Raw genomic sequence first — 22,064 nt, forward strand, 5'->3', positions numbered from 1 at the left:
CAAAGGATACGCATTGTTTCACATTCTCAGCTGATTCATGCAGATTAGAGTGGATATGTAGGGAATAACTAAATTTTTTAAAATCCTGATTAAAAGATCATTAGTGATTGAAGCAGATAATACATCTAACAATCTGCTGTTGACTAGTTTTGTTGTAAAGAATGCTTTTGATAGAATATTCTGGTCCTTTCACTTTGCTCTAAGAAAGACTATGTGATTCTTGATAGATTACTGTATTAAATTCATAGGTTTATAGGTTCATTGGTATGTACTAAGCTGGCTCCTCTTGTGGGCCATTTTAAGCCTAGCTAGTTTCCCATTTTGTGCTTGAAATAACCTATCCCATTTGGTTACTGATGACCTTACCCATCCCATGGTCAATAATTATATATTACCCCAACAGGTTCATAGGTATGTATTACTCTGGCTCCTCTTGCAGGTCATTTTAAGCCTGGCCAGTTTCCCTTTTTGTGCTTGAAATAACCTATCCCATTCGATTATAGAATGGCCTTACCCATCCCATGGTCGAGAATTATATATTACCCCTAATGAGAATGACTGGGGTCATACTTACAGATAATATGAGAGTACCCATGCATGGAAAAAAACATTCAGGAGATGCCTCTGTCTATCAGTAGTACAGGGGGCAGTCCTGGGATAACTTTTCTGTTTCCTATTCACAGATCTAAGCTGCACTTGAATATGGACAGGGATGAACTTTGTTTTATGTGGACGGGTAGTCTGTTCCACAGCAGCTGAATTTCTGTGAGATATAGCTGTCCCTCCAAACTGTTCTGTTGATGTTGCAGAAGAGGTTTATGTCCCTAGACTGGGTATTTCTGATGCCTTCTGACTTGATGATGTGCAGTAAAACCATCAGTAATGGATCGGAAGATGTCTTGTATGCCAGAAATAGGACACCTTTTAGCAGTCTGTGGGATACTGAATACAGTGACAGAGTCGCTTCATGTAGGACATGTTGTTTAGGCCCTGGATCATTTTAGTGATGTACCACTAAGGGTGTTCCAGTTGTACGTGTCTGAAAAGATACATGCCAAAGGGGACATTATATTCTATGACTGGACTAATGATGGCTGAGTAAAGGCAGATAATAACATCCCTAGAGCTAGACACAATCCCTTTGTTTATATACACATATATTTGTCAAAAGGTAGGTCACTGTCCAGATAAGTTATCAAATCCTGAACTATCGGCTCAACTCTTAGGGGTGTATTGTCAATGTGATAGTTCTCTGGAGTAGATGACTTCCCAAAGCATACAGTAATGTATTTTTTGGCATTTAGTGTCAGTCCATGATTTTGGCATTAGTTATTTATTTGAAACAAACCTTCCTGCAATATGGCTGTCAATTGGGATTTAATGACTGCTCCTAGCCTGCAATCATCTGCATACTTAGTCAGACAGAGACCTCTGGTATTGGCTTTTACTTCAAAAAACTAGATTCCAAACAAGAGAGGTCCTAGCACAGAACCCTGGAGGACTCCACTGGTGACTGGTATCTTTGTGGAAATAACTTCCCCTATTTTGATCATCTACATCCTATTTATGAGCAAGTTGGCAGTTCAATCACTTTATTATCATTCGTCTGCCTGTATAAAAAGAGGGTTGAGACTCCCTTCCCCAGTAATTATGCCCACAAGCACCAGGCAGGATTGTCCCCATCCACACTGCTATTTCTTCTGTACACAGAACTGCTGGCAACCAAACACAGAAATGTGAAGAAATAAATGATATTCTCTTAAGGGCTATCATATAAAACATATCCCTTTATGTGGATGAGATACTACTGTATCACCTTTGGTGATTTATTGGAAGACAGTTTGCCTTCTCTAGAACTGTGCTGTGATGCTCTCTTCATGGGACCAGGGGAATAAATCTGCAAATGTTGCCGATGGTTTCTGCTGAGGGACTAGTGAAAGCTTTCACCCATAAGATTAATATGGGTAAAATAATGGCAGTTAAGATTAAATAATCCTCTTCCAGTTGGTTATTACATATTTATGTCTTTCTAAATAAACCTAACAGTCTTACACACCTAAAAGCAAAGACAGGTAGTCCAATGCAAAACACTATAATAGGTACATATACAGAACCGGAATAAAGACCTTTTTGCAGAAATAGAAGGGTATGCACTTAGATCTTCCACAGAAAATACAGGGAGTAATGTGGTTTACACTATAACTGATCCTTTAAGCTTCCCAGAGAATTCTCAACTCACCTTATGGGGAATTTTTTACATTAGTTAGAAAAAAGATACAGTTGGTAGTATGGTGGCAAACAAAGATTACAGTGAGAATGTGGTAGTATAGTGGCAAATACAGATTATAGTGAGAACTTCTTGTACTCCCCTCCTCTTCGGAGGGGAATACTCTCCATCATCTTGAGTATTACAGTAGAGCTGTGAGGCTTAACTATTACAGGGTATGTAGAGAGGCAATCCTCTGTCATCTGGAGAGTGCTACTGGTTGATCAAGTATGAGGCTTGAATGATTCTATAAAAAACTTGGAGAAGGAAATGTCTAGCAAAATAATGCCTGGGTACGGTTTCTGCTGAATTACTGAAGTTGGTGTAATAGGTATTAGAAGAGATTAACATAAATACTTGATTTAGTGACTGATTCTTTGTAGCAAACTATGGATTTGGATCCCAGCATTATGGATTATTTAAGCATTTGTTTAAGTTCCCTTCAGAGGGGGTTTGGAAGCAACAATGGACAGGAGACCAAGTGATGTTCTGGTAGCATTTTATGAGGAATTTTGGGCCTTGCCTGGAGGATGAGGTTCTTGTCAGTTTCCTTATATAAAAGTTAAAGCACAAAACGGATTGGTACTCTTATTCAACAAATTTGTCCTCTCTGTGTACAATGGTAGGCAAATCTCAGTCCTTTCTAGAGAAGGTACATTAAAGATTTGCAAAATGCTAATATGTCAAGTTTCACCTTGCTAAAAGGTACAGAATGGTGCAGTAAATATGCATATGCCCCTCAATGAAAGTTGGGCTGGAATTGTTACTTGACTCTCCAATCTAGAAGTTTAATTTCTTTGTCTGTCGATGTTTGCTCAAGGCTTTCCCATCCATTTTCAGTGATCACTACAGTTTGCTGGAGGTACACATAAGGAGCTCAGAGGAACTGGAAGCCCACATTTGAGATTGCTCAGCCTTAATACAGCTTATTACCAAATACAATCACATTATCACACTCTTTGTTTCTGACTCATTATAATCATAGAACTGATCTAGAAATACATCACAGGCATTTACCAAATATGTTAATGTTTGCAGGGAAAATGATCATTACTAGGGCATGGAAAAGGACAGTCTCTCCTATATTATTAAAATGATTATGCAGGAACTATATGAATGTGAACTTAAAACAGAAGATTTGAACTCTAAAGAAAAAAAACAACTCTTAAAATGGTCTCCTTGGCTACATGTTATGTATGACTACTGAAAAATCGATATTTAGGGGTGCTCCTGCATCTGTAAAGATATTAATGTAATGTATGTTTTTTTTAAACAAGAAACATCATTATTAATTTATCACATATGACATGCATTTATATAAATTAAAACAAACTATATTGACATAATTTTAGTTGCAAACATTATACATCATAAACCATATTGACATAATTTTAGTTGCAAATATTATACATCTCTTGTAACCTACTCGGTCATTGTCAGTCAAACATCATACAGTTCATTCAAATCCTACCCTCTTTTAAACCTCATTTCTCCTCTGCATGTATTGTTCCCACAGTTCCCATTTTTTCTATGCAATTTGTTCCTATCATTTTCTAAAGATCCCAGTTCCAGTTGTCTTATCTATGTTACTATATTTACTACTTCTATTACAGTTGATTCAGACTTTGATTTCCATTTTTTAGTAATTGCTTTTTTGGCAGCCACCATAATTAGACTCAGCAAGGCCTTATTATGTCTAGGCAATTCTGATACTGTATCATAGCTCAAAAAAGTATTTCCTTAGTTACACCAATTCGCTCCCCCAGTATCTCTAAAAGAGTAGTCTGCAGGGAATCTTTAAAGTCTGCCAACTCACTGCATTCTCAGAAAATATGTTCCCAATTACCCTTTTCTTCCTCATCACACCTCCAACATTTGATGTCTACCTGAGGAAAAATTCTTTGGAGTTTACTTGGGGTATAAAAAATACCTATGTACACACTTCCAAGCAAAAGTACTAAATCGTCTACACTTTTTTGCATATTTGGGAGACATACATACATCTCACCATTGTTTCTTTATGAATTGCTTATCCAATCTGTCTTGCCAATCCTTTTTAACTTTCTCAGATTGATTCTTATAGTTATCATGCAATATTTATATGTTCTACTAATTATTCCTTTTTTAACAGCAGCTTCTAGTCTAGATTCTACTAAATCCTCTACCAGTGCTGGTCTTTTACTTAGGATGCCCCTATTTCTTTCTCTTTGCTTATACACTGATATCAATCCTTGACAGGGAAGGCAATCTCTAAGCCGCAGTCCAAATAAAGTCTTGGTCTCTTCCCATTCTATTACCTTGCCTCTCTAATTATTTTCTCCCGATACCATGGTTCTTTTGCCAGTTTTCTCCAATAAATTCCAGCCCCCTCTTGCTTATTGTTTGTATTCCTAATTGCAATCATCCCTATCGGCAGAATCTCTTTCGTCCATTCCCGTGTCGGCTTAGTTCTTAAAATACTTTCTGTAACTTTATGAATACAATATTCTGTATGATTATTGTTATTCTCTTAAGGATCTTGATCCAAAATCTCAGTCTCTCTCCATGTTACTACAGCTTCCTCCCTGTTTCATCATCATCCCTTTCCATTTTGTATGTAATGTATGTTATGAGTGCATCATTGAATTTACTGCTCAATATATGGTGCTTAACACCTATAATTAATGTGTATGTTTTCTTTTTTGTTCTCTCTATATTTTAATTTGGTGTTAAGAATGTCATTTTAATGAACTTTACTGGAAAAATTGGTATGGCCTTGTGCATTAAACCTTGGTCCTCCAAGACAAAAGCGACTAAAGAAATATGAACTAAAGGAATATGAAAATAATCAGACAAACTTTCATTGATCTTTTCCTTTTGACGTCAGGTCAAGAATGAATAAAGCTCCTCTGGGGCAAAAAAGTACACCATCAAGCAAAAGAAATCTACTGAGTTTACAAACTACATTACCAAAAACCAAGATAAGTACAACCTTTCAGCAAAGCTATCTTTTAATTATTGAGCCATGACCAATAAGTTGATTAACAAACAGGTACCATTACATACAGACTTATGCAAAGGTGCAGACAGATTAGATGCAGCACTTCACAATGTCAGAATGTTTGCACAACTAGATTCTGCACTGAACTAATCAACCACAGAAATTAAGTTCAAAAAGTGAACATTCTGATAAACAATCATGAGCTGAGAAAATGTAAGGATCTGACAGCCTGGACTTCAGCGGATTTTAGAATCTTAGCATAAAAGTTATACGCTTCCTCTGTTTGTTCAACAAATCAACTGAAAAGACACAGCCTGAGCGCAGAGCAACAGATCTATAATAATCTTACTCTAAAACACGCTTTAACAGGTGTTTTTTTGCAGGAAGTCAAACCCTCCTGACTCTCTCATGCATGAAGTAAGCCATCCACATCACCTTAAATTATATATACTAATTTTACAGCTCTACCACAGATGAGAAAATGGACACTCTCCATTTAAGCATGCAAATGGGTCTATATTATATTCTCAAAAGCCGACAATATCGAATCCGATATTGTCGAGACGAGAATAGCGAACGCTGAGAATGCTGAACGTGTAAATAGAAATCTCCGTAAGGGGAGATTTCTGTTTACTGCAATGTAGTGCGGTCTTGGAGTTGGTATATTTAAGTAGCGGGGGGGGGCACAGCCCCCCATGTGGGGGGTGCAGTGGGGCTTGCCCCCCTACTTAAACCCATTAGGGTACTTTTGTCCTTTTTTGGGGGTTATTATCAGTTCAATGGTTGAAGACATCGACCATATGGTGTTCGATGCTTTCAACCTTCGAGTTTATAATATAGACTCCATGCAAACAGCACACCAACAGTGCAAGAATTCAGACTTTGATCTCAACTAGTTCTGTTCAGCAGTTACAAATCAGGCAACTAGTCAATGATCACCTATGGAAAGACCAAATTATATATAAAATCCTTATTCAGAAGGAAAAGAAAATAGTCTTATTACTTTTTACAACATCTGCTATTCTTTAGGCATAGGAAGTAGTCCATTCAAAATGGCCAGCAATACACTGCCAGAAATGCCCCAAATGTAAAGCATATGGAAGTCCAAAATGAATCGTGAATGACAAGCTGGCATTCCATCTATTCAGACTCAGTTCGATGAATCATTATCTGGACCTGGAATGGCAGAAGACTGTTTTCTGAAAGACTGGGTTTTAATCTGAAACAAAATATCAGGCATCATTTTATAAAGAAGTTTTTCAACTGAGGCTAGTAGATATAGCGTGTTTATATCACATTATCGAAATATGAAAATAGCGAACGCTATTTCATCAAACCTAAAATATCTAAACCACATAATATCGAACATTCAGAACAGCGAATGTTTTCCTTGGGAAAAAATTAGAAGTTATGTACCTACCATAACGTTCCATGTTAGTTGTCTTCTCTCGCCTTCTTTCTTGCTGGATGGGTTCGGAGCCGATCCTCGGCTCCGACTCGGCACTTGCTAAGCTTGAGAACTCCTTTTACCAGCTCGAGGCAACCCTATATCCCATGATGCAAGGCGAGACTACCTCAGATCTCGTTTGGTAGCTATAATATACCCTGCTAAATAATACTATTCCCAAAGGAAGAGCAAAGACTAGCCTAGAAGAACTAGGCAAAAAGTTCTTAAGAAAGACTCTTTCTACTGAAGACTCAGGAGAGTGAAACCTGAGAAAGAGAAGCCCTTCAAGATCTGTCCAGGCCAGGGGGAAGGAGGGAGGGATTTAAGAAAGAAGGCGAGACCAGACAACTATCCTGGAACGTTATGGTAGGTACATAACTTCTTAATGTTATGTTGTCAATCTCCCCTTCATTCTTGCTGGATGGGACCGCGTCCCTAGCACCTGTATCCTGGGTGGCTCAATGGAACAGACTCTTGAGAACTGTGGAACCAAACCTGGCTGTCCCTGGAGGCCAAATCTAATTTATAATGAGAGACAAAGGTATGAGGAGTGGCCCAAGTAGCTGCTGCACAAATGGTATCAATGGGTAGCCTATCCTGAAAGGCTGTAGATGTGGACAGGCTCCTGGTTGAATGCGCTTTCGGTTTTGAGGGTGGTTGTTTGCCTCTGAGCGAATACACATAAGAAATGGTAGAAGACAACCATCTGGATAAGGTCACTTTCGAAACTGGGAGACCTTTTCTGTTTTCTGCATAGGAAACAAATAATTGATCGGATTTCCTGAATTGTTTAGTTCTATGCAAATAATATCTGAGTTGACGATGGACATCCAAAAAATGAAGTTTTTGTTCAGCTCTGTCCGAATAATTAGGGAAAAAAACTGGTAGATCAATGGATTGATTAATATTAGTCTGAGAAACAACTTTGGGCAGAAAAGATGGATTAGTTCTTAAGGATACCCTATCCTTGTGAAAAACTAAGTATGGGGAACGGATACAGAGGGCTTGTAGTTCAGATACCCTCCTTGCTGAAGTGACAGCAACCAAGAATATTGTTTTCCAGGTCAGAAACTTTAACGAGCATGAAGCAGACGGTTCGAAGGGGGGTAAAATCAAGGATGCTAACATCAAATTCAGATCCCATTGTGGAGGAGGATGTTTTACTGGAGGCTTTAGGAGAAAAATACCTCTCAGAAAAGCTTTGCACAGTCTGTGCGACATTATGTTATGATCTTGCAAGCCAACATGATATTTAGAAATTGCTGCCAGTTGGACTTTAACTGTCGATGAAGAAGATCCTGACTGAAAAACTTCAGCCAGAAAATCTAAAATTGAATGCACCGGCGCAGTAAAGGGATCAATGTGTCTGGAGTTTGCCCATAGGGAAAAACGTCGCCACTTGCTAGCATAAACCGTTCTGGTGGACGACTTTAAGGAAGATATTATGATATCTCTAACAGGGTCAGAGATCATAGGAAGCCTGGCTAGGGAAGGAAGTGGAGCAACCAAGCAGTGAGGTTGAGAGAACGAATGGCCCGGTGCTGTTGACCCGTCTGGTGGATCAGAAGATCTGGAACTGGGTCCAGATGCCAAGGCTGCACCAGGAGGTGACGATGTAGGGACGGAAACCAAATTTGTCGAGGCCAGTAAGGGGCAATGAGAATCAACTTGGCTCTCAAAACGGTAGCTTTCTGAATGACCTGTGGAATTAAAGGGAATGGGGGAAAAGCGTACAGAAGTCCCCGGGGCCAATGAGTCTCTCAGGGGGTGGCCTGGTAGGGGAAAGAGGGTGAAGAAGTCCGGGCATTTGCTGTTTTGGGGTGTAGCAAAAAGGTCGCAACAACGGATGCCCCACTTCTGAAAAATCTCGTCCACTACCGATTGTTTGAGAGACCACTCGTGAGGCATGAGAATAGCTCTGCTCAGTCTGTCCGCTAAGAGGTTGGACCTGCCGGGGATGTGCGTTGCTATCAGAAACCGATGAGAGGAGATTGCCCATTGCCAAAGTCTGAGAGCTTCTCGACATAAAGGATAGGACCTGGTCCCGCCCTGTTTGTTGATGTACCAGACTACAGACATGTTGTCCGTTTGAACTGCAATAGTCCCCGAGGGAAGAAAGTCGTTGAGGGCTTGCAACGTTAAAAGCACCGCTCTCATCTCCAGGACATTTATGTGCAGATGGTATTCTGTGGGTTGCCAAGTCCCATGGACCATCCTGCCCTGATAATGCCCCCCCACCCGATCAGAGAGGCATCCGGTGACTGTGGCAACCGGAGTTGGGGGAACAAACGGTCGGCCCTGATGGAGCAGAGGAGAAGATATCCACCAGGTTAGATGAGTCTTGCACGATTGTGTAACCAGAATTTCGTGCCTCATGGGTAGGTTCTGTAACGACCATTGAGTGAATAACATCCACTGCAGAAGACGCATGTGGAAGCGAGCTAATGGTAGAAGTACAATGGCCGCAGCCATAAGACCTAGAACTTTCAGAACCAATCTGGCTCTGACCTTGTTGCTCAGTAATATGATCCGAACGTATTTTTGGATGTCCAGAATTCTCTGATTTGTTAGTCTGGCTAACATACTGACGGTGTTTAGATATGCGCCTATAAAGGTGATAGATTGGCAAGGCAGCAGAGAAGATTTTTCGAAATTCACTGAGATTCCCAACTGTTTGCAGATCTGCAGAGTGTAGTCTCTGCATTGGAGAAGCTGATGCTTGGTGGTGGCGGAGAGGAGCCAGTCGTCTAAATAAGGAAACACCTGGAATCCTTGACGTCTCAGATGAGCCGTAACCACTGCCATGCATTTGGTAAACACTCTGGGGGCTGAAGTGAGGCCAAAGGGCAGGGCTCTGAATTGAAAATGACTGGTCCCCAGCCGAAAGCGGAGAAACCTCCTGGAGCGCCTGTGTACATCCTGAAGGTCTATCGAGCACATCCAGTTGTCCTTGCCCAAAAAGAGCAGAATGGACTGAAGCGTGACCATCCGGAATCTTGCCTTTCTGACAAATCTGTTTAGATTGCTCAGGTCTAAAATTGGTCTCCAATCTCCCGTCCTTTTGGGGACCAAAAAGAATCTTGAGTAGATGCCGGATCCTACTTGGTCTGCTGGAACTATTTGGACGGCTCTTTTTTTTAGGAGCTTTGAGACCTCCTGTTTTGCCAAATCCCTCTGACCGGGTGAGATGTCTGGAAGGGATTGGTGAGGTACGGGATACCTTTCGAAAGGGGATTTAGTAACCCTCGGATATGATGGACTGTACCCATATGTCTTGTGAGAGGGAACGCCAGGCTAATGGGTACAGCGAATCTTCCCGACTGCCTCCAAGGGTGGACAGTCGGGCAACACCTCAGGGATGCTGAAAGGGTTTGTCAGGAAGCGGCTCCCTGCTACCCTGATTCTGGGGACCCCCCCTGCCTCTAGGGCGGCGTCTGTTATTGTTACCCCCTCTGCCTCTGGGGGTAAACTGACCACGTGTGTCCAGCGTAACTCCTTGGGCTTTACGGAACCACATTTTTCCTCCTTTCTGACCTTTGGGGTAGGGTCTTGAAGGAGTGGAAAAATGGACTCCTACGGCAGAAAGGGTTTTGCCGTCTTGTTCACACCTGGTCAAAGTCTCCTTCACCTGCGGTCCGAACAAAGCCGAACCGTCAAAGGGGGTACTGGTGAAGGACGCCTTGAAGGGGTCCACGAAATTACAAAGCCGCATCCAGGCCTGACGCCTAAGTGCCACTCCTGTGCCTGCGGCTCTATTCGCTCCATCGGCCGCATAGGAGATGAGCCGCATGGAGGAGTTGGTTAAGGAATTTAGGATTGCTAGCTGTGAGGCAATCTTGTCTTGAGCCCCAGCAGCTGAAGGATCCTGAACTACTTCACCTAGTTCCTTGAGAATGTCTCTCTGAAGTCTGGTGAAGTGACAAAGGTAGTTCAGCGAACGCATAGCAAAGGTCGCTGAAGAAAACATCCGCTTGCCATACCTATCCATGGTCCTAGAGTCTTTGTTAGGAGGATGGACAGGCACGGAAGGATCCGCAAGTTCCTTTTTGGTGGCCGCCGCCACCACCATAGCATCCACAGAGACGCCCTTAGAAAGAAACTGCTTGTCTGGAGGGGCCGTAATAAATTTGGATGGCCTCCTGGGGACAGGTTCCACAGAATCCGGGGCTGCCCACGCCTTCCGAGCCACTACCTGCATGAGTGGGTCGAAAGGCGGAGACACCCAGGAGGTGGAGGGTCGAGATCCAAACACCTCCAGGTATACCGACTCATCCTCGGAGGGGTCAACAGAAGGCCAGTTCCCCCTCTGTTTGAGGAGTTCCAGGATGTCTTAAAAGGAGACATCCTCAGAGGGGGACCGGGGGGAACCCTCCGACTCATCTAAGTCGGTATCCGATGTGGTAGACTCAGGGGAGTCTGTGTGTTTCCTCTTACACGTCCTCTTGCGCGGGGGTTCTCCTGCAGGATCAGGAGAAACCTCGGAAGAGGAAGTCATTCCCAATGGGGAAACCTGGGGCGATGGATCTCTGGGCCTGGGAGCAAGAGACTGGCAAGAGACATCAACAGGCACCGAAGAGGGAGGAGCTAAAGGAATGGACCGTTGACCTGGCTCAGGTGCCAGGACACTCCTCATCACCTCAAAGGCTCCTCTCCCAGGGAGACTGGAAGACTCCTGCTCCGAAGATACAGGAATTCCCGGCTCCACTGAAAAAAAAGGCTCTGAGGCCGATGTCGGTGCCGAGCTCACCAAAGCCGAAGCTCCGAGAGGGAGAGCAGGGTCGGACAAGGGTCCGATGCCACTAGCCCCCTCGGAGCCGACAAGGGAAACTCGACGACCGGATCCCTCCAAGGAAGGTCTCATGGAGGAGATCGGAGCCGAAGATGACAGAGCCGAAAGGGGATGTATCGGCCCCGGCGCCGACACGGTCACTGTTCCGAAAAGCTCCGGCTCCGAACTCTGGAGGAGAGTCGGAGGAGGAAGTTCAGGGGGAAGAGCAATAGCCGAAGTCTGTTGAGACGGGCTATGGAGCATTTGGGCTAGTGCCTGTGACTTCAACAGCCTGCTTACCACCCTCTCTAAATCGTGGTCTGACAGCCTGGAAGATCTCGAAGATCGGCTCCGATGACTCCGTTCCGATAAAAGAGGAGACCTCGGAGCCGAGTGAATCGACTCCAGAGAAGGGGACCGAGATCTCTTCCTGGACGGAGCCATCGGAGCCGACAACTTCTCGGTTCCAGATGGAGCCGAAGACTTATCGGCTCCGATGCTGGATAACACCTCGGCACCAGCCGGTGCCGACAAGGAAACTGGAGACTGTGTATCGGAGCCGGACGGAACCGACACTACAATATCAGTGGTAGAAAGATCGGCTCCAGCCGGAGCCGATCTCGACTCCGAAGGAGTCGGAGCCACCGGGGAAGGCTTAACTACCTGAGCCTGAACCTTAGGTGGCTTGGAAGGTTTACCCGACCCAGTCTTTGTCGGTGAACCTTCTGGCTTCAATAAGCCACGGAGGATCAACTTGTTCCTTTCCTGCAGGACTCTCTGGCTAAAAGAGTGGCATATAGCACAGGAGTCCTGCAGGTGTAAAGGCCCCAGGCAGTAAACACAAGAAGTGTGACCGTCTGTCAGAGACATCTTCTGACAGCACGAGTCACACTTCTTGAAGCCTGAGACCTTTACCTTTTTAGACATAGTCTAAGAAAAGAAATACACACACACAAACAACAGTCCCACAATTAACCCCAAAACACACACAAACAGACAGGGATTAATGAACTGGGAGGCTTAGGCCTAACAGAGAATAAGTAAAACTTTTACCTAAAATGGAAGGCATATAGGGTGAGAACTAAGTATAGCTATACACACTAGCCTAGAAACTAACCAAATAAGAAAAAGGGAGAAATACCCCTGAATAACTGTGAAATAGAAAACTCACCTGAGCTGGCAAAAAAGAGACCTCTTCGCGAAGCGGCAAACGAGATCTGAGGTAGTCTCGCCTTGCATCATGGGATATAGGGTTGCCTCGAGCTGGTAAAAGGAGTTCTCAAGCTTAGCAAGTGCCGAGTCGGAGCCGAGGATCAGCTCCGAACCCATCCAGCAAGAATGAAGGCGAGATTGACAACTTAACATATTGCTATTCCGAAACACATACACACAACACAAGCACACCTAAAAAACATCAATACACACACATACACTTATCATCCTACAACTAACCCTACACTAAACTATACATACACTACTATCTATCCACTTACCTTAACCCAAACCCTAACCCTAAGGTCTGTCACTATCGCACACTCACCTAACCCGTGCCCTAACCCTAACTCACCTAACCCATGCCCTAATCCTAACAACCACACTATCGCACACTTACCTAAACCCGACCCGTTAATCTCCACCACAGTGCTGAAAATAGCGAAGCCACAGAACCGGCCAACCAAATTCTTTCCCTAGGAAAGAATTTGGTGCTCTGCAGCTTCGCTATTTTTAGCGTTTGATTAAAACGGGTCGATATTAGAACATTCAAAGTTTTAAAACTTCGATGTTCTGATATAGACCCGATATAGCATAAGTCAAGACCAAATATAAGAAAGAAATTAGTAAATGCAGCATACTACGCCCAACAGACAGAAAAATGGTGAACATTTGGAAAACAAAATGGGAACATGAACCAAGTAAAGATATTTCTTCTGATCACTGGATCATTGGTTGTGGGTCTGATTTTTCATTAGATGTGCCAGCAAAAGCAGAAAATAAAAAATTTCCACATGGAAGTGCCTGCACAAATACTTTTACACTATGGCAAAGATATGGTGTATGCTTCTCAAGAGCTCAGGAAACTGATGGAAATGCAAAATGGAAGAAAAGAGATTTGCAGGGTTATGTCTTCTGGGGGTGCACAGAAACGGTCCTTTTTAAAAAGCAAGTCCAAAAAATGTCATCTGATGAAGTCATAATAACAGACGAAAATGCAGTGTCTTGCACATTTATTACAAAGGCGTTCATGTTTTACGTGGTTTTGGTTTTGGATTTGTAGTGAAATAAACTTTTTAACACTCACTACGGAGCTGGCGGCTATTCCTCTACGTGGTTACCGCCTTTGAGTGTCGTTCGGAGTTTATTTGCAGTATCTGGTGTTCAAGTCCAAAAAATGATTAGATGGATTCTGGCAAGGGAAATAATATTAAAGCTTTGTTTCTATTAGGTCTTGACCCATAAATGGACATTTTCCTGTCTGTCACCTTTACTATTCACTGTTGTAACAGTAGCTAAGACAGCAATAATGTAGAAGCCGCAACTGGGAAATCACCTGGCATTCAGCTAGTGGAAGAATTGCTTACAGATATTTGGAAGGCAAAGAGTAAAGGACTGACAGGGAAGTAGCTGAACAAAAGTACTGAAAAAGAAGGTATTGGCTGCAGATGGAGATAAAGAAGCTTAACCAAACACAGCAGAAAACAGTATGGAGACTGCCCTTCTTTCCACGATATTAAATGACATTATTGGTAACACTGTATAGAGTAAGAAAGATAATGAATATGGGCTCCCCATGACTCCTGTCATTTGATTTATAAATTAGAAAGGTTGTCAGGGCTGCCCAAATGGAAAAAAAATTGTTATATTGTTTTGTTTGTTAACTTCAATATATTTCTTGATTTTTTTATCAGTTAATTATAGACTATTATCATAATGTCAAGGATTTTTATATTGGAAAAGACAGACACTTTCTTAAACTGTAATGTTCAGGCATCATTTTGAAACAAATCACTGCAGAGCTTAAAACTGTAAAGGATTAATTTGGTTAGAAACAGCAAAGAATCACCACTTCCCTTAAAAGCAATGATCTGAAGATAATGTTATCCCATAAGAGAGAGCTGAAACAAATGTAAAAAAATCTAAAGATGATGTATGTTAAAGCTTATGGAACTCTCAAGCTTAGTCTACAACTGACAGTCTACAAGGATCAATCTTTTATAAACAGTTTTACTTTTCTTAAATTTACCACCATCTGCTATAGTTAAATAATTTAAGATGCAATAAAATCACATAGAATGTATGACACTTCACAGAGAAACTGTTAATTCTCTTGAAATTCAAAAATTTAAACACACAAAGAATTCCTGTAAAAGGAAAAGAACTTTTTTCACAAACTGTGTATACCAGCGGTTCTGAAACTTTTGCAAGCTGGAGGACCACTTCTGATAAAGGAAATATTTTCGTGGACCCCTGTATTTTGGATTCTGTTAATATTAATAAATAATTAATATTACAGCAATATTTGAATTGCAGAAAATAGTTTTATTTGTAAAGGATTACAATTTAAACAGACTCCAGCTTCTAAAACTGTCTGATGAGCTAAACATGCATTGGAGTTAATTTCTAAAATGAGGAGTAGTGTATTAAGGCACTTCCAAATATTATTTAATTTCATTATTTCTGTGTTGATAGAAAAACAAGTTTTGCATTACTATGAATTTTCTGAAGGATATGAACCGTACAGCTGAAATATCTGCCATTTTCTGACATTAGTGCTCAATGACTTCCCAGGGATTTGCCCGAAAAAGCACAATTTTATGAGGAAACAGACAAAAAAACCATGAGGCTCAAATCTGGACATTCTGCGAAAACCTGTACAGTTGAGGGCTACACTACTGACCTCTTAACTCACACATACACTTCTTTCCTTTTTATACACACACACACACACACACACACACACACACACACACACACACACACACACACACACACACACACACACACCTCTCTCCCTCTTACTTACACATGCACACAGACACAACATACAAGACCATGTGCTCTGGACAAAGCCACAAATAATGGGAGAACATAGTCCCAAAACTATGAACACCTGTTAAATATTGCTGTTACAAACTTACAAAGTTGATAGAAAAAGAAGTTTTGCATTAGTACTAATTTTCTGAACAATAACTGTAAAACTGAAATGTCTGCCATTATTTTCTTAATTCAGTGGTGAATGACTTGCCAAAGGTTTGCCAGAAAAAGCACAATTTTATGAGAAACAAGCACACACAACAGGGCCATGTGGAGAACACAGTACCAAAAATACGAACACCTGTTAAATATTGCTCTTACAGACTTACAAAGTTTGCATTGCTATGAATTTTCCGAAGGATACAAACTCCATTACACTATAGTTTTTGGCTTCAGAGCTCAATAACTTGTCATGGATTTGCCAGAAAAGATCAGTTTTATGAGAGGTACACCAAAACTATGAGGCAAAAATGTATACAGCTGAGAAATATAAAGCAGCCTCGCACAAAAAAAAATAAATAAAAAAATAAAAAGAAGAAAATACCTTAAAAATTCTTGTATCGATCAACTCTGCAGAAACAATCTCCAACCAGCATCACACAGCTACTATAACTGTCTGTGACTGGAGGGAAAGAAACAGTTTGTTGAATTTTCCCTCCAAGTTCCAACTGCCATACAGAAAACATTGGCACTGTAATCACTTGCTCCGCATCAGCCGCAAACACAGAAGTTAATAGTTATTATAACCGCAGGGAAAGCAACTGGTTAGCTGTGAATGCGGAAGACACAGAAGGTTAAGTGCTTTGTGTTTTTATTTTTTATTTTTCAACACAGTGACTGCAGAATAGTAAAGTGGAACTCCGCGGACCTCTAGAATTCATCATAAGGACCCCTAGGGGTCTGCGGACCACAGTTTTGGAATCGCTGTTCTATACAATGAACTCAGGAAAGTGAAAATGACTGCTGACTACCACATGGTACGCTGCAAACAAAATTAAATATGTAACAAAAGTTTGGCAGCAAAACTGCCTCCTCAGTATCGTTCAGTCACATATCTAGAGTTGCAGGCTTCATGCATGGAGCTAAAAGTTCATTTCTGTTTAGGAGCAATGAAAAAACAGCAATGTTACTAAAGTGCTCTTAAAAATAAATTAAACAACCTCTATACAGTAGTGCACCAAAACATCTGTATCTGTTATGATGTCAGATTAAGTATATAGCTAGATGAAACAAAAGATAGCTGCTTCTCCATTTAAATATTCAGTCAGTAAGAAATACATTTTTAATATTTATATAAAATGATGGCACTCATACTCTGCTCAGCAAATGGTAGAGATAATGTCTGGTGAAATGTTTTGATAGGAGCTTTGGCAAGATCTTACTGGCTTCAAGACTGGCTTAGAGCATTATAGACTGTTAGATGTGACATCATAGACTATACTGTACTCCAGATTCAAAGGTATAATCTACTGCTTAACAAAAACTTGCCACGGACTGCCCCTTGCAAAGTACTTAATATCCAAATGATAAAGACTACAGTGAAAATATAAACTTGTGAAATTACATCTAATTTAAAATCCCTTCTCCACAGCCTGGATGGTCAGTCAGTAATGAAATGGACAGTAAAAGTTCAAGCCACTAAAAGGAGGCTTACAGGAAGAAATAATACACTGACAAATCTGTGCAGGCTTACAAGTCTCATTCGCAGTACACATATCCATAGTTTGATGGACTGCCAGAAATACAGGAACGAAGACAAAATATTTACCATACTTCTGTCTAGGTGTACTCCTTATGCTGCGCGATAGAAGTGATGGAGGATGGGTGTGTGTTTGATGAGGTACAAAACAAAAGATTAGATCATTTATGCAATCTGATGGAATAGATGAAAGTATAATGTAATGTGATTGGTACCATAATTTTAACGCACGAAAATAAACCATGACTTGTGTAGGAACAGAGCTTTTCTGAAGAGACAGAATAAGACACCTAGAGTCATATATGCTATGACTTTAGCAGCCTTAAAGAACTGTACCGGTCAGTAACCCTCTCAAGTCAAACAAAAATACAGTATATTTCTGAAACTTATATCTGTGTGACCATAAATCTGACCAGGGCTTGGCTTTTATGGCAATAAGTATTCTTTGAGGATGTATGAAGAAAAATGAAAATGACATTAAAATGCAGCAGTTTGCTTTATTAAGTGACTAGATCTACAGACAACACTATGTTCATGACATGAAATACAAATGAATATATGTATATATATATATATATATATATATATATATATATATATATAGACACACACACACACACAAAATATATACACATACACACACAATCTTGTTACATTTTTACTTTCTACTACACAATCATAGAGTAGTACTTCAGTCTTATAACTGACTTAAAAATGCCATTACACTTGTTCCTATGTGGTTTCATTTTGCTTTGTATTGAAAATCACATACTTTTCTAACAAACCTCTTCCGGTATTCATTCATCTCACCGATAACAAAACGTATAAACTCAGCATAGTCAATCTCACCATCAGAGTTCTGGTCCAGTATCAACCACACTGACTCAAAATCCTAAAGAAAAAGAAATATAAAGACTTAAAAACAAGTAAATGCAGGTGCATCTAAATGCAGGTAGATGCTGTATAAATCAAAGCAACATTAGGTGGGGTAATGCACATAATATATACACTACTTAAAATTCAATAATAATAAGAGATACAAGTCGCGCGCGCGCACACACACACACACACACACACACACACACACACACACACATATGTGTGTGTGTGTGTGTGTGTGTGTGTGTATGTATGTATGTATATATATATATATATACATATATATATATATATATATATATATATATATATATATATATATATATATATATATATGGTTCCCCTTGACTTGATCGACACGCCAAAAGACCGACGCTCAGAAGACCGACGAGACAGATGATCGACAAGGTGAAATCCCGACAACCGAAACACCGATATGGGCAACGTGTGAGCGCGACTCGGTAAGTGTGTGATAGTGAGGGATTTAGCGTTAGGGAGTGGACAGGTAAGTGTGAGACAGTGAGGGATTTAGGGTTAGGGTGCGGGAAAGGTGAGTGTGCGGTAGTGTCGGACTTAGGGTGCGGGTAAGGTAAGTGTGCGATAGTGACGGAGTTTAGGTTTAAGGGCGGGTTAAGTGAGTTAGGGTTAGGGTGCGGGTAGGGTAAGTGTGCGATAGTGACGGACTTTAGGTTTAGTGGTGGGTTAAGTGAGTTAGGGTTAGGGTGCGGGTAGGGTAAGTGTGCGATAGTGACGGACTGTAGGTTTAGTGGCGAGTTAAATGAGTTAGGTTAGGTGCGGTAGGGTAAGTGCGGTAGTGTCGGACCTTAGGGTTAGGGTTTGGGTTACGGTTAGTGCATGTATAGTTGTGTGTAATGTGTAGTTTATGTTTTGTGTGTCGGTGTTTTGGGTGTTAGTGTTATGGTGTTTGGTTTTGTGCGTTTTCGGTCTTTTTGGTGTTGGTGTTTTGGGTGTCGGCTTTGTGGCGTGTCGGTGTTGTGATAGGAATCCATACACACACATATATATATATATATATATGTATATATATATATATATATATATATATATATATATGTATATATAAAAATGTGTGTGGATTCACTTTAGAAACTCAAAATACTGAAATATCGAATTTCAGTATTTCAAATCCATAAAGTGGAATCCTGATAAGAGTGAAAGCTCAGAAGCGCGAAATTGAAAACCTCGAATATCGGAGGTTTTGAATTTCACACTTCTGAGGTTCCGCTGTGATCATGGATTTAGGTAAGTGTGTGTGTGCGTTAAGGGTTTTGGGTAGGGGCTGTGGTGTGTGTTAGTGTGTTTTGTTGCTGTGATGTGTGTGTGCGAGCAGAATGTAGCTTGTGTGGTGGTGTTGTGTGTGTTTGTGTGTAGTGCGACCTCAGAGTTAGAATATTTAAGTAGGAGGGCTTGCCCTCCTGCTTTTATGTAGTAGAGAGCTTGTGTTTGTGTGTGGGGAGGATGGTGTGTGTGTGTGCGGTAGTAGCGCGGAATTCAAAATCTCCGGTGTGCGAGATTTTGAATTTCGTGCTTCTAAGTTTTCTATGCTTTGAAGATTCGACTTTATGGGTTCGAAATACTGAAATTCAATATTTCAGTATTTCGAGCTTCTAAAGTGAATCCATATATATACACAATATACATAAAGATATATATGTGTGTATGTATGTATAATATATATATATATATATATATATATATATATATATATATATATATATATATATAAATATATATATATATATGCAGAAAAATCCCAAAAATGGCAAGCTGTAAAATCCCAAGAACAATCAAAGTAAAAAGTCCCAATCTGGAAGGTAAACGCTGGCAAAAAGTTGTAAGAAAAGTCTTTTATTACGAAAAAAAACAGAAGTGAGTGCTTTCGCGGTCAAACAAACTGCTTCATTAGACATAACAAAAGTAAAAACACAGCATCTTAATATACAAAATCACCAACAGCCACTTAATAAAGTTCCCTCCAAAAAATACAATTGATAGTCCAATTAGCAAAAACAAGTTAATTGTATCTATATCTATATCTACTTACATACAACATAAAAAATACAGAGTATAAAGCGTTGCAGAATTTACGTTTAAATTCAGATATTGTGATTTGATCCTCGGATAAAGGTGGTCCTACTGTTGTATTGAATGCTGATTACTATTTAATGGAAATGAACAAAATGTTATCAGACAGGACAGTTTATACTATAATTCAGTTGAATGAAGTGTATAATATGAAACAACAGATAGATAGTGTGTTACTTGAGAGTTTTTATATGGGACTGCTAGATAAACAGCTACTTGATGATTTCTCTGTTAAAGAACCTGTGATTCCACAATTACATGGCCTCCCGAAGGTACATAAACATTCTACACTCCCCCTATTATTCAAATCCATTGTGGCTGGGGGGGGGGGGGGTTTGAACGAACCCTTATCTATTTATCTTGACACACAACTGAGGAATATTTTGAATTTGCATCCTTTTGTTTTGAAAGATACACAACAGTTCTTACAGGATTTATATAGTTTTGTTAGTAAGTCATCTGAGCCCACATTTGAGATACTTGTTACAATGGATGTAGTTTCACTCTTTACATGTATTCCCAATGATGAAGGCATTAGAATGGTGTTATGCTAAACATGACCAGTACACCCCACAACACGTTGATTTCATCTGTATACTCTTAGAACTAGTTCTTGAACATATGTTTATATTCACAGATAACTATTACCAATTCATATGTAAATTTAATGATGTTAGAGTGGGAACAGCAGAATATAATGAATGTAAAAGATGGGAAAGTAGTCTTTTATCGACGATTTGTATATGATCTTTTTATTTGCTGGAAAGATAACCAGCATGAGCTTAATTCATTCTATCACAAGTTGAACAGCAGTAGTCCTTTCTTGCGATTCACTGTCAACATGTCCACAGACAGTATAAATTTTTTAGATGTAATGGTCTCTGTGGAGAATGGTATAATAAAAACAAAGGTGCATTGAAAGGATTGTTATACACCGGCCTTCTTACATCGAGGAAGTATGCACCCACACCATATGTTTTCTAATGTCAAAGTAGGACAGGGTATGAGGGTGTCTCACTTGTCAGGTGATGAAGCGAGTTTTTTATGTGAGTTGGACTACCTAAGAGATGCCTTTGTGCACAGGGGCTACTCATCTGATGAGATTGACCAAGCATTTAGGAAAGTTCGCAGAGAGTGCTCTGTATGGGGGAGACCCTATTATTCTCAACAGTTGACTTCACTGAACAATTGTTCATCTCAGAGACTATCTCACCTTCCTTTAATTCTTTCTTTTACTTAAGATATTGATTTGGTAAAACAAATAATACATACAAATTGGTCTATGTTGTTAGTGGATGATAAAACAAGTAAGACAGTGGGTCCCTCTCATAAGTTTTTTTATAAGAACACGAAGAATTTGAGACAGATGCTATGTCACCCCAAGCTTGTACAATCAGTATCTACATCTATAGGAGGGACATGAAAGTGTGGATCTTGTCCATATTGTTCGCATGTGGATGAATCAAGATTTTTTAAACATCCTGTTACAGGGAAACTCTGTGAGTTATGTCCGTCAGCTACCTGTAATACAGTTAATTTGGTTTATGTTGCACACTGCTTTAAATGTTTTTATTTTTATGTTGGTAAGACCAACAGGAGATTGAGAGACAGGGTTCGTGATCATAATTATTGTACATGGAGAGGTGAACTGTTTAGCGCACTTGCAAAGCACACTCGAGCTAGGTAGTGAACATACATTTCTATTCCAGGTTTTATCTGTTATATATGACCATGGCAGACTAGAACCCATTAGCTATAATACTGAGAACACTGAATTAGAGTGGATACTGAGACTTGGGGCACATAAATATATGGGGCTTAATGATTCTGTCCCTATTAAATCAGTTTTAAGGCTGAAAAAACTTAAATGAAATATTTGTATAATGC

General features: G+C 40.4%; 1 protein-coding gene across 1 annotated transcript in view; it reads right to left on the minus strand.

Moving 5' to 3' along the window:
* CAPS2 (calcyphosine 2) overlaps nucleotides 1–22,064 on the minus strand; it is a 2,181,571-nt gene that overhangs the window by 299,073 nt on the left and 1,860,434 nt on the right. The window contains exon 14 of the mRNA XM_044087229.1: nucleotides 17,965–18,084. Coding sequence (XP_043943164.1) covers nucleotides 17,965–18,084 — 120 coding nt within the window. The remainder of the gene's footprint in view (nucleotides 1–17,964; nucleotides 18,085–22,064) is intronic.

Source organism: Protopterus annectens, chromosome 11.part0, assembly GCF_019279795.1.
Source record: "Protopterus annectens isolate FY-2018-M chromosome 11.part0, PAN1.0, whole genome shotgun sequence".
Classification (NCBI taxonomy): Eukaryota; Metazoa; Chordata; order Ceratodontiformes; family Protopteridae; genus Protopterus; species Protopterus annectens.